At 35.1% G+C, this 13454-nt stretch overlaps 1 protein-coding gene across 4 annotated transcripts in view; it reads right to left on the reverse strand.

The window, feature by feature from the left end:
• The window catches only part of LOC106884425 (protein transport protein Sec24A), an 82523-nt gene that overhangs the window by 24867 nt on the left and 44202 nt on the right, over positions 1-13454 (reverse strand). For all 4 annotated transcript variants that reach the window (XM_014935805.2, XM_014935807.2, XM_052972226.1 and 1 more), the window contains 6 exons: positions 11345-11443; positions 10426-10514; positions 8297-8560; positions 5602-5720; positions 3931-4033; positions 984-1110 (listed from right to left, as the gene is read on the reverse strand). In XM_014935805.2, coding sequence (XP_014791291.1) covers positions 984-1110; positions 3931-4033; positions 5602-5720; positions 8297-8560; positions 10426-10514; positions 11345-11443 — 801 coding nt within the window. The remainder of the gene's footprint in view (positions 1-983; positions 1111-3930; positions 4034-5601; positions 5721-8296; positions 8561-10425; positions 10515-11344; positions 11444-13454) is intronic.

A 13454-nucleotide genomic window follows, 5' to 3' on the forward strand; every position in this document is an offset into this window, starting at 1 on the left:
TATATATATATATATATATATATATATATATATATATATATATATATATATATATGGATGAAATTTTTACATCAACTTAAAAATGATGATGATTATATAAATATAAGATTTTTATATCAAAACTGTTTCTGAGCTGTTTAATGTGCTCTATATCAATTTTTGGGTGAGGCTATTTTATAAACTAATTCTTGTAATATAATCTTTCAAATAAATAAAAAAAATTCTAGTTTTAGGAGAGGGGATTGATATAAAAAAAAAACCAGAGTGTTAACACAGCCAAATCTAATATACTAGTTGTCATTGTTGTGACTCAAAAGCCCAGGAGCAACAAGAATTGGTATTTGATTGATATGCTAAAGATGCAAGAATAGTTACACAAACAATCAGATCTCTGTCTCGCAACAAGATATCAAGGCTTTAACCAAAACACTGGGGTTGCTAACAATACAAGGAATTTTAAAATGAAATTAAGAAGTACACAGTTCACTGGAAATTGAAAATAATAAATTCTGACAATTAGTACAAGAGGTAGATCTAGTAAATAGTATGGAGACTAAAGTTAGCTAGCTTCAAAAATATATTACTGTATAGCAAAGAAATGGATTCTCTGTTTGTGTTACATACCAGAGATCTGTTTGTGTATCTCTACATAAAGCAATATAAACAATATATAAAGCAGTGAAATATAGACAGCAACTATAAAAGATCTGCACTGTCAGCAGTGATTTATTGGATGTGCAATATTGCAAGATGGAGTGTAAATGAGTTGGGAAAGTGATGTATCCTCATTAATGTTGAGTTCAACAATTAGAAACATCATAGGGCCTAGAATTGTGCCATTTTTTTTTTTTTTGTTCAACTCTAATAATCAATTGTAAATTGCTGAGTATAGCATTTGTGTATAGAAAAAAATAACTATTTTTTTATTAAAAAAAATTGTTTATATAATTTTATAAAATGACTAAAGCTTTATAAACACTTACAGTCATTGATTCTATAACACAGGTTGCACTTCCATCGAGTACGATCCACAAAACTTATAAAAGGATTGATGTATGTGCGACAGGAACGACAACGTACAATCACAGTGGATGTTATCACAGGCAGCTGCTGCAAAATACATAACAAAAACAACAGTTATAGGAAAAAGACCCACACACATGTAAAATAAATGCCTAATTTTCAATGCATTAAGTAACAAGCTGAAACAGTATTTTTTTAATTACATTTAACTCAGATAAATTCAACAGATAAATGAATGGGATGAAAATGGTAAAATGGATTAAAATTTCTATAATCTTTCACCAGAAATGATAAAAACAAGGTTAACCTCATATAAAATATAGCAATGAAGAATTCACTACATCAAATGAAGGGGGGAAAGATGTGGAGAATCCTTTAAAGTAAAAAGAGAATGCTCTGGTTTTCACCAAGTTAACAATCAGTAGGAACTTGTGAATCTGGCAAAAATCACACCAAATCTGTAAGTCATGAAACCAATTATACTTGTTTCTATCAACCAAGGAAAAGACTACATCATTTTTAGGATACATACAAGTGTCTGAGAAACAGTCTCATACAATCTAGTCATCATTCTTGCCATTTTAACAAACATTTTTCTATGTAGGAATGGATTGAGTAGATCATCATATAATTTCCATTCACCATCTCAATCCTTGTTATATCGGGACTTTAAAGATTAAGGTCTTAAGAGCTGACCTTAACTCATTTCTACTTCCTGAATCATCTACTACAAATATATTCCACTGTCAGCAAGCAGCACCTTTTCATTCATTGTCTATATCAGAGAAGTCGTTTCATAAATCCATTAGCTTCAACTGTTCTTGCAACCAACCAAGTTAAAGATACACATTAAACAGCCCACACTTGATTTATTTTCCTCTGCCTTGACAAAGTTTCTACAATTTATACCTGAATCTCAAAACAATGCAGTGCAACAAGCCTTACACAAACTTCATATCTACTTTTACATCAAGGAAAAAAATAACCTTTTGTTGTTAACGAAGGTGATAGCACCCCACATTTCTTTCCTACATGTCTTAAGTCACCTAGGTTGTTAATGTGGGTATTCTGAACAGTTATCTATTTTTCTGTCACAGAAGTCCTAGTCCTCAGTTAATCTGTCAGAGATTCTGTTGCAATCTTTGTACTTGATGTTAGTCAAAAATAGGAATTTTATATTTTTACAGAGGGTACTCATCATCCCAAGTAATTTCCAACTATCAAATGCTCCCTATATCAACTCTAATTAATATTTAATGGTTGTTTATTCACATTTCACACTGGCATTGGAAATGCTAAAAAGAAGTTATGGTCCCGTGGTCTGTCAATATCAGAGGGTAGTGAGTAGTCAGAATCATTTGGTATTTGGCTATAGTCTTATATGTTATGAGTTCAAATCTTACTAAGATCAACTTTGCCTTTCATCTTTCAAGAGTTCCCAAAATAAAATACCAGTCCAGTGCTGGATGTAAATATATCTGGCTATCTACACCCAAAATACTTGGCCTTGTGCCAATATTAAAAATTAGTATTGTAGTAAAGTAGCTTTCAACAAACTCTTCACTATATTTAAAATGGTTGCTATACTTCATACCCAAAATCTTAGGTCAAATATCTCATAATTGAATTATGAAATTTAACCCAAACCATCACATTGAACAACTTATGTCTGCATGTACAGAGTGCTTATCAGATATCTCTAAGATTGTTCTTGAAGAGGCAACTGGAGCAATTCAACAACTAATCCAGCACCAACAAAAGGCAATTATGGCTGGCATACCATAAGAAATTTCACATTTTAAAATATAAATTTTGTCCTCCCACAGGACAACTGGCATAGGTGTGTTTACATCCCTCTAACTTAGAGTTTTGGTAAAGGAGACCAATAGAATAAGTACCAGGCTTAACATAAAATAAGTACTAGGGTTTAATTCATTCAACTAATGACCGAAACAACTAGAAGATAAAAGTAAAAAGATAATCATCAATGCTGTTCACAACTTTAACATTTAATTAAAATTTTAAAAAGACCTTTTCATTGCTACAGATAATTATGACAATAGGCAAATACAGTTGAGTGATTAACATGCTGAACTTCTGAATCATAAGGATCATGAGTCAAACCCTGATAGGAGGAATGAGTTTGGTGAAGTACATCACAATCTATCTAGGAGAAAATGGTAATTTGACTAAAATTTAATAAATTGAGGAAAAAAAAAAAGTTAACAAAAATAAATTACTGAGAAGATTTTAATTTAAATTGGTAAGTACATCAGTAAGAGCAAAGGTGAAACAGATGTTTAGCATAGCCAACAATTGTTTATCAATCAACAACAATTATCTGGAAACCAATGACGAAACTGTTGGAGATTATGATACATTTCATAAACAACTCATCATTCTACGTTCATTTAGCAGATTAAACAACAACAACAATAATAGTAAGGCTGTAAAGTGCTGAAAAACGTTTGACAAAAACAAAATAATACATGTAATCAGTTCAATTAATACAATGGTCAGCTTATCTCATGATACAATAATAACATTTTACAACATAGCTATTATTAATATAGAGCAGAAGTGTCAAACTGGATCATCAAATTTCCAAGTTCAAATCCCACTAATATACACCGACTTTCATCACCCAGAAACAACAACAACAACAACAACGATACCACCACCACCAGGTCAACCCTCATCTAGAAGATCTATGATCAAAAATATTTCAGTTATTACTATGCCATCTAGTTGTTATTTCTAGCAAGGTGAGCAACCATAAAAGCTCCCCACTTATTGGCTCAATAAATACTAGTACAATAATAGCGTACTGAAGTTTGTTTCAGTTGACAATAATCTTCACTTCACACTTGAAGAGCTAGTAAAACTCATAAAGAAAATACTACGTACCGTAAGATCTTTAAATGGATGGATAATTACTCCTAATGGTAATCGAGATTTGGTCAATAACGCTGCAGTCTGGGGTACAGCATTTAACGTACAACGGAATATGCTGGAAATAAAAAGGTTAAATAGCTGAAACATCTAGTAACAATGAATTACAGTAGATAACATGATAAAGTAGGATTCAGATATCCAGTAAGTTTCAGAGATAGCGATTATTCTAGTATAGGTTTCATCCATTAGACAATAAGAAGCTGTTAAAAATACTTGAAAAGGTATATGTGCTTATTGTTTTAGCTAAAAAGTGTTGCAGTATATTGTTCTTTTTATACTTTCTTCATCACCATCATCATTTAATGTCCGCTGTCCATACTGCTATGGCTTGGATGGCTTGACCAGAGCTGGCAAGCTGGGGAACTGCACCAGACTCCAGTCTGATTTGGCATGGTTTCTACAGCTGGATGCCCTTCCGAAAACCAACCACTTTACAGAGTGTGCTGGATGTTTTTACGTTGCACCACACAGGCGGTTTTACATGGCACTGCACAGGTGCTTTTACGTGGTACTGCCATGAGCACTTTTCACCACTAGAGGGACCAGTCTTAACACTTCTACTATGGAGCATGGGTCTTCTTGAGTACAGCAAGGCACCTGGCATCTCAGTCCTTTGTCATCTCTCCTGAAAGGTTCAAAGTCCTGAGGTCATTCTTCAGTACTTCATCTCATGTCCTTCCTGGGTTTCCTACTTCCCATGTGTTCCATCTACTTTGAGAGATTGGAACTTCTGTTATAGAGCTGTTGGCATCCATCCAAATCACATGACCAAACTAGTGCAGTCTTCTCTCTTGCATACAGCAATTAATTCCTTTTATGCCTAACTTCTCTCTCAATGATTAATGCTGTAATTCTTCACCATGACCTAAGAAATTTTATATGTATCATATGAAAGACTGAGAAGGAAAGATAAAAGTAAAGTGAAAAAAATGAAGTTAGTTTGGTTCATTTCCAGCATACTTAAATATTCTTTTATCGTAACAACATAGCATATACACACAAACAGCTGTGTAGAGATGGAGTTTGCTTCATAACCCTACAGCATCTTGGATAAGTATCTTTTACTAAAACCCAAGACCAACCAATGTTTTGTGAGGGAAATGGTAGACAGAAACCCTATAGAGGACTGTTGTGTGTGTTTGTAGTACAAACTAGCCTGTCCTGATTCCATTTATGCAGATACTCTAACAAGGATCTGGAATAGTCTGTTATGTCTGACCCAAGTTGAAAATTCTGATATTGTGCATCTCTTCTAAGCATAATAGTTTGTGTGTTTGTGTGTGCGTGCGTGCGTGCATGAACATATCAATCTTGAACCAACCTGACACTGTCATTTTGAAATTCGATTTAAGCTTGTGCTTGCTGAATGTTTTGCTATAACCTCTTAGTAGAAGAAGGCTGGTTTGATTTCACAGAAACCTACTCCATATTATTTATGGATGCTCTATATTTTGCCAAGTACAGAGAATCCATTATTACAATCCACAATAACTGACATAAGGACAAGCTTTTGTCTACTTGTGCTTCACTTGAATGAGATGAGATAAATAAAAACCCATATCCACAAACTATATTTTCCACAAAATCTTTGGAGGTAAAATATAAATATCAAGTGCTACTCACTCTGGACTTGCATTTGTTTTACTAAATTCATATGGTAAACAGTTAATAGGTGTCTCAACTCCTTCTGGGCCGATGAGTTTTCGTTGCTGCATCAAATCAACGACATCACTAATAGTGTCCTATGAAATAAATAGAAATGTAATCACTTAATACAGAATAACAATTATCTTCTATTTTTTACTTGTTTCAGTCACTTGACTGCAGCCATTCTGGGGCGGGCACTGCTTGAAGGGTTTTACTTGAACAAATTGACCCCAGGACATTTTTTTTAAAGCTTACTATTTATTCTATCAGTCTCTTTTGCCAAACTGCTAAGTCACATGGACATAAATACACCAGCACAAAGACACACACACACACACATATACATGTGCATGTGTGTGTATACACACACACACACACACACACACACACAATGAGCTTCTCAGCTTGTCTACCAAATCCATTCATGAGGCTTTGATCAGCCCAAGGTTACAGTAGAAAACATTTGCCTAAGGTGCCACATAGGGACTGAACCTGGAACCATGTGATTGGGAAGCAAGCTTCTTACCACACAGTCACATTAATATTTACTGTGTTCCATATATAGTTACATGGTTCAGTATACAAAACAGTTTGTATTTCCTTCACATGTGTTTTAGTGTATTAATTCAGTAAATGAAAAACCCCTCATGATCAGTATGCCTTGTTAAAATTAGGTAGAGAAGCACCAGGAGATCCAAATAGAAAGAAACTGTGGAAGCGGAATGAAGACCAAGCAAGACAGGAGGAGAAGTGTTGTGAGCAAATCTTAAGACACTGAATCTCACAAAAGATGTGACATTGGAAACTAAGAAGTGGTGGGATGCTGCACTGGAGAGGACCCTTCTAATCCATGCGAGCATAGAAATAAAGATGTCAAAATGATGACAATGTTCAACAAAAGAAATGAACACTTTTATTTTGCTGTAAAATTTGATTTTATTGTTACAAGGCACTCTGCAATTTTCTGAGTTCAGTACCACTGTGTGGCACCTTGGGCAAGTATCTTCTACTATAGCCCCAGTCCAGCCAAAGCCTTGTGAGTGAATTTGTTGAAGAGAAACTAAAAAAAAAAAAACAATCATCAACATCTTCAGTTCTCTTCTTTGTTATAACCAGAAATGGCGCTGATGAAAATAGCATTAATTTTTTTTAGGTCGTTCAATTTTTCTCAATTGATCAATAGACCAATTGAGTAAAACCAATCAGTAATGTACCGATAATGACTACTGGAAAGAGTTGTAAGCCAGATTTGATCCAATAAAGGAAAAATATGTAATGACCATCATTTTAAAATTGTTTTATATATATGTGTGTGTGTGTGTGTAAGTACTTGTGCCTCCTAACAGAGAGGGATATCACAGCATCATCATCATCGTTTAACGTCCGCTTTCCATAAGTGTCACCATCATGCATGCAATTGTTTGTTTTCAGTCTTTTGAGAAAGCGTGTCTGGTCAGTGGGGAAATATTACCCTACTAGGAAACAGGTGAAAGAAGGTAACAGAAAGGGAATCCAGACATAGAAAATCTGCTTCAAAGGATTCTCTTTGACTCATGTGAGTATGGAAAAGTGGTTGTTAAATGATGTTGATGATAATTTGATGATCATTATCATCATCATTATCATCAATTTGATATGCTTTTCACAGCTTGGAATAAAAATGGAACTGTTTAATTTTGTCCTATTTATGTCTCATCTTCCAAGATATTGGAAGATGGTAGTAGAAAGCCTTATTCCATATGAGACTAAATAAATGCTTATTAAATACACTGATATGTCTCTGTTTACATATATCACAACCCAAGCTGCATTGGTACTCAGCTTATCAGTGTTAGGCACTTAACTTTGTACTATTACATAAATGAGTTTTAGCATTTAAAGCTCTTCTTAGGACTTTAAAGATCACCTCTTCTAATGTTCCCTCCCCTCTCAAAGGTTCTCTGTCTTGCAAGTTACTTGGTGACCCTGGATGGTACTGGTGCCACATAAAAAAGCATTTAGTCCACACAGTAAAGTGGTTGGCATTTGGAAGGGCATCCAGCTGTAAAACCATGCCAAAACTGACCTCGCCTGTGCTGTTGCTATGTAAAAAGCACTCAGTCCATTCTGTGGGGTGATTAGCGTTAGGATGGGCATCAAGCTGTAAAAACTGCACCAAAGCAGACACAGAAATCTGGTGCAGTCTTCTGCCTGGCTAGCTCTTTTCAAACCATCCAATCCAGGCCAGCATGGAAGGCAGACATTAAACAATGATGATGATGGTAAAGTCTAGATCAGTAGGAAATATATATATACACATACATACAACTGCAAGTGAAATAGCTATTACTAATATATCAATCCCAGATAATATTGACATATTGGAGTTACTGCAAACCTTACTCAATGGATATGTAGTGACACCACCACCACCACTGAATTGTTTAAGGAAATCAATGACAAATCCAACTTCGAATTTATCCAGTTTGACATTGTGTTGTTTTACCTATCAATTCCTCAAATTTTCCTCCAACAAGCACTTGAGTTCAGTAAAGTATATACAACTACTACTGAGCAACACTTATCTTGACCATATTGTAAAAGAATTTAGCAAGGTTTAGGAATTCAATGTAAAACTCGAAGCAACATGTATACAGAAGGAAGAGACAAATGAAAACTCAGATCACAATACCTTTGTACTAAGATTGCTCATTCCTCCAGTAAGACCAGCCATTCCTCCACTTGTAGAATATTGTGAACTTTGTTGTTGCTGGGGTTGATATTGTTGTGGTTGTTGAGGATGTATTGACTGTTGCAATTGTTGTGGAGGTTGCTGCATCTGTTGTGGGGGTTGTTGCAACTGTTGTGGTGCATGCATTGGACTTCCTGAATAAACTGGGGGCATTCCTGAAGTTGACATGTTTGCTGGGTGAGCTGGAGATTGCATCTGAGAAGGCTGAAATGAAAAACAAATTTTAATAAAGATTCTCAACTAAAAACTAGATACAACAAAAGGATTCTATCTGTATCAATGACAAATGACATTTCATTCTTGGTAATTCAAGCCTACATGTGGCAAAGTAGGCTTTGGAATTAATAAGATAGCTTCTGTAGGCTTAATGCTATTATAAACTGACTAATCCTGTACAAAACAGTAATAAGTAATAGAAGGTACACAGTCTAAAAGTTTTGTCTCAAACCTCTTGCTAAGCAGTGTAATGGGATAATTTCAAATGTGTTAAGACAGCATACAAGAGGTTTGGTGGTTCTGTAAATGTTAAGTATCAAAATATATGAGTAAACTGTACTGCAAATTCAATCAACTACATGTCAGAATAGAACAGTAAACAAAATATGATATGATGATGATGGTGGTAAACATGAAAGTGATTGTTATAAAAGCACAACAGGAGTACTGAAGAGGCAAGTTTATGGCAGTATTGTAGGGCACTGAACTGTTAGGCTGGTTAAACTAACCTCCAAATGGACCAGAACTGGTATGAAATAATGAGTGGAGTGGCCAGCTTTACCTAGTAATAGGTGAGAAGGAACTATTTCTGAAGTCAGACAAAGGTAGCAAATACATCACATCATACTTTATTCTAATTACAATTTGATTAGATCATTCTTCAGTTGCTTGTGAAAAGGAAGCATTCTAATGCATGGTACTATAGGCATGCCATGGCTGCTGATACACCAACATGTGCATGAGCTGCACCACTTATAGAGATTCCTTGATGATTCCTATGTGGATGCTGTTTCTAAGGCACATCTTTCTGCACCTCATTTTGTCGATAGGTCTGCAATCCTGGGTGGGCACCTGACATCTTGAATATCAATAGATGCTCACTACCCATTACCACTCAAACATTGAGATTGGTGGAAATTCCAATCTAGCAATACATAGAGGATTAGTAGTAAACCTTCTTGGAGAAACTGGGTATTGACAAAAGTGAACTGGCTAGTCTGTTCTGAACTGGAGACTACTGTGAATAATTTCCAGAAATCCTTAGCCTGACAGGGAGCACTGCTGGATTAAAATAAACTCTACAAGCATAGAAATGCTGCCAGAGAAGCAGTCAGAGGAATAAAACTGTTCTGCATACACTTGTTCAATGTTCAAGTATTGCTGACTTGTAGAGTTATATCAAGCGACTGCTGTCACATGTGGGATAGATCTGGCTATCAGTCAAGTCCATTCATGATGATTCTCTCCATTCCTGACTGCCTCTAACCAGACAGGGAAGGCAACCTTCCTCTGTCTGGTAGCTATAGTGAAAAAGGTTGTGTGGGTGGAAGGTCTGAGGACAGACAATCTCTCTTTGGTAGAACCCACCTTGACACAATCAAGTTTTGCTTGAAAAGCAATATTAGGTTGGGAAGGGAGCTGTTACACCCAAGTGAATTCATAGTAAGATGGGTGAGAATTGCATAAAGGGTAAGAATGGATAAGACTGATCTAAATTTACACCTGTATACAAAAGATACAAGAGAGATGGCGAGAACATTTGCCCTTGGTGTTCTGAGTGATCTTGAATCTGTGAGGAGGCTCCTTGATTGGCCATAGATGTATCAGAGGGACTGCATCATCATCATCATTCTTCATTATTTATATACTATATATACTTGTATTTCATGATTTTTTTTTACTTAATTCAATTTTCTATGTAAACCCCAACAGTTAATGCCTGCTTTTGTAATTGTTTCTCTTCATTTGTTGCACAGGTGGAAAATAAAAGAAATCATTATGGCTATCTTTTTGCATGAATTTCAAACAGTAAATAATGAAAGTAACAAACTATTAGAAAGTAAAACAATTACCATTTGAGGATACTGACGCTTTCCAGTTATTCGTCCTGTGCTCGGTGGTGCACCTGTTTGAGAAGGCAAAGATTGAGGTGGCATGGACACTGAAAAGATAAGTGGAAAATTCATAATAAAACTATTATTTTAAGATAAAATGAAGTAAAAACAAACAAAGATATCTAATATATTTACATAAGAAAACAATTCTGCAAAAGTTTTAAAATTTCAGCTATTGCAGCATGCCTTTCATAAGTGCATTCAATACTCTTGTCTCATTACAACACAACAAAGCAAGAAATAAATGAAAATCATTGTTAGAAATAAAGTTCAATTACATTTTATGCCAGACATTGTTTCTTGAGATCTAGGTTTAGCAAGACCATGGTGGTATGGAGTTGCAATTGCTACTCAGTTCTTGTAATTTCTAAAAATTTTCAGTACAGACATGCAAATACATATATCTGTATCTTTTACTTGTTTCGGTCATTAGACTGTGACCATGCTGGAGCAATGCTTTGAAGGATTTTAGTTGAACAAACTGACCCCAATACTTGTATTTTCAGCCAGGTACTTATTTTATCAATCTCTTCTGCCAAACCACTACACTACTGGGGTGTAAATACACCAACATCAGTTGTCAAGCAGTGGTAGGGGACAAACACAAAGACACACACATATATACAGCAGGCTTCTTTCAGTTTCTGTCTACCAAGTCCACTTACAAGGCTTTGGTCAGCCCAAAGCCATAGTAGAAGACACTTGCCCAAGGTGCCACGCAGTGGGACTGAACCCAGAACCATGTGGTTGGGAGGTAAGCTTCTTACCACACAGTCATGCCCAATATGCATATACATAAACATACTCATTTATACAAAAGGAAAATAATTCCCAGTATATTTTCTTTCTACTGACATATAAAAATAAGAATGCTTACTTGGAGGACCACTTGATGGAGTAAATTGCCCTTCTAGTGCATCATATGACTGACTAGCAATTGGAGATGGCGCTCGTGAAGATTTCTGTGAAGGTGGGCCTGAAAATGATAAATATATGCTATCAAACATCACCATTGAATTGAGAATGAATAGAATGATTATTTAGAAAGAAAAAGCATTAATGACAAAAGAAGGGAAACATTTTAAATGACGTGCAGAGGAATCAGGAAAGCTAAAAGGATAAAAGTTAAAAAAGGAAGGAAGAACAGATAAAGAAAAAGGTGATGAAAATGAAAATAATAATTAATAGAGAAGCATGACATTCCAAAGGTACAAAAAGAAAGTTATAATGAAAGATTCATTAAACATATCTGGTTCTCTCCAGCCAACTAAATTAGAATTATGAACTTCTTTCTTTAAATAACCATGTTAATAAACTACTTCATTAAAAGCTAACCAGATAATTCTATAATATTAATAACTACAAGTGACTACATATGATTAGCTGTCAACTGCATATATATTAAGTTTAAATTAAAGTGAAACATTATTTTCGTAAGTTCAGAGTGAGTTAGAGTGCTAATAGTGGATTTTCTAACTTTATGGTTATGCTATATTAGCATTTAGGATTTAAACCACTAATCTTTTTTTAAATGATACAGAATTTGTTAAAGAAGGAATATTTAGCTGCTACATCAATAAACTGAGTAGTTACTAAAAGCCCACTTACTAACAAAAAAAAAAAGGTCAATTAACCACTGAGGATACAAGAACTCCATATTCTTTAAGAAGACCTCCAGAAATACGTCTTCTCAAATGCAGTATCACAGGTATCTGTCCTCTCATACAACTTCTTCCATGCAGAACATTCCAATTCTCCAACACTATATACACACAGAAATATTTTTACGTCATACCAGAAACAGGGAAATACTAATGACATACAACAATAAACTTATTATAGAGAACACTGTTATAAACAAATTTTGGTTCAAATAAGAACAAAGCACATCGCACCATATACTAATCACAAGCAAGACTAAAGAATGTTAGTTCAATCCATACATCAGGTTCATTTATCCATTTTTAGGCATCGCATGTAATACATCAACATAATTTATGTGACATAATAAAGCAAAACTGATATACTGAGTCTATCTCAACTCAGTCCTACCTTGGCTTCCAACACGTTCCTCACAAACCACAGAAGAAAAAAAAATCAGAAAGCAAATTATCCAATAAGACATTTGTAAATAGCTCTGCCCTCCCTGTTACTCAGTTCTCCAGCACTAATTCATGAGTTTGATTTTAATTAACACTAACTGAAAAATGTAAATACAGTCTTGCAATACTTCAGCCACTTAAGCAACCATAAATGAAATATTCATCATGCAAATAGAAACACACAAAGGATAAATCAGTCTTCGTATATAGCCATAGAGTTAAAACGTTTACTCTTCAACCACATGGCTCAAAGTTTAATCCTATAATGTAGCAGATATCTTCAGTCACAAGCCTTGGGCCAACTAAACCCTTGTCAGTGAATTTCAGTAGGTAGAAACTGTGTGGAATCCCATCATATATATATATTTATGCAGAGAGACAGACAGACAGACAGATGCACACATGTTCATTCATCATTAAACATCCATTTGCCATGCTGGCATGGGTTGGTTGGTTTACCAGGATCCGATGAGTCAGAGGACCACATTATGACCTTCCCAATGTCAATCACATTGCAGAGAGTAGTGGGTACTTTTTTGTGGCACCACCACCAGAGAGGATGTCTTGCAATTTGCAAAACTAAAGGGCTTAAAGAAGCCTCTAACGACTGAAGGAGAAAAGATAAGAGGATGTTGAGGAGGTGGAGAAGCTATGAGGAAGAAACAATGAGAGAAAAAAAAGAGATGGAGGAGTGATGGATGGCAGTAGGATATCAACAGGTAGATGAGAAGGGTCATCAGGGATGCAAAGGGCAGCAGGAAATATAGGCTTGGCAGGATATATAAATATATATACAGATGTAAATAACCACACAATATATATATATATATATAGAGAGAGAGAGAGAGAGAGACAGAGAGAGAGAGAAAGAGAGAGAGAGAGAGA

Source organism: Octopus bimaculoides, chromosome 1 (genome assembly GCF_001194135.2).
Source record: "Octopus bimaculoides isolate UCB-OBI-ISO-001 chromosome 1, ASM119413v2, whole genome shotgun sequence".
Taxonomy (NCBI): Eukaryota; Metazoa; Mollusca; class Cephalopoda; order Octopoda; family Octopodidae; genus Octopus; species Octopus bimaculoides.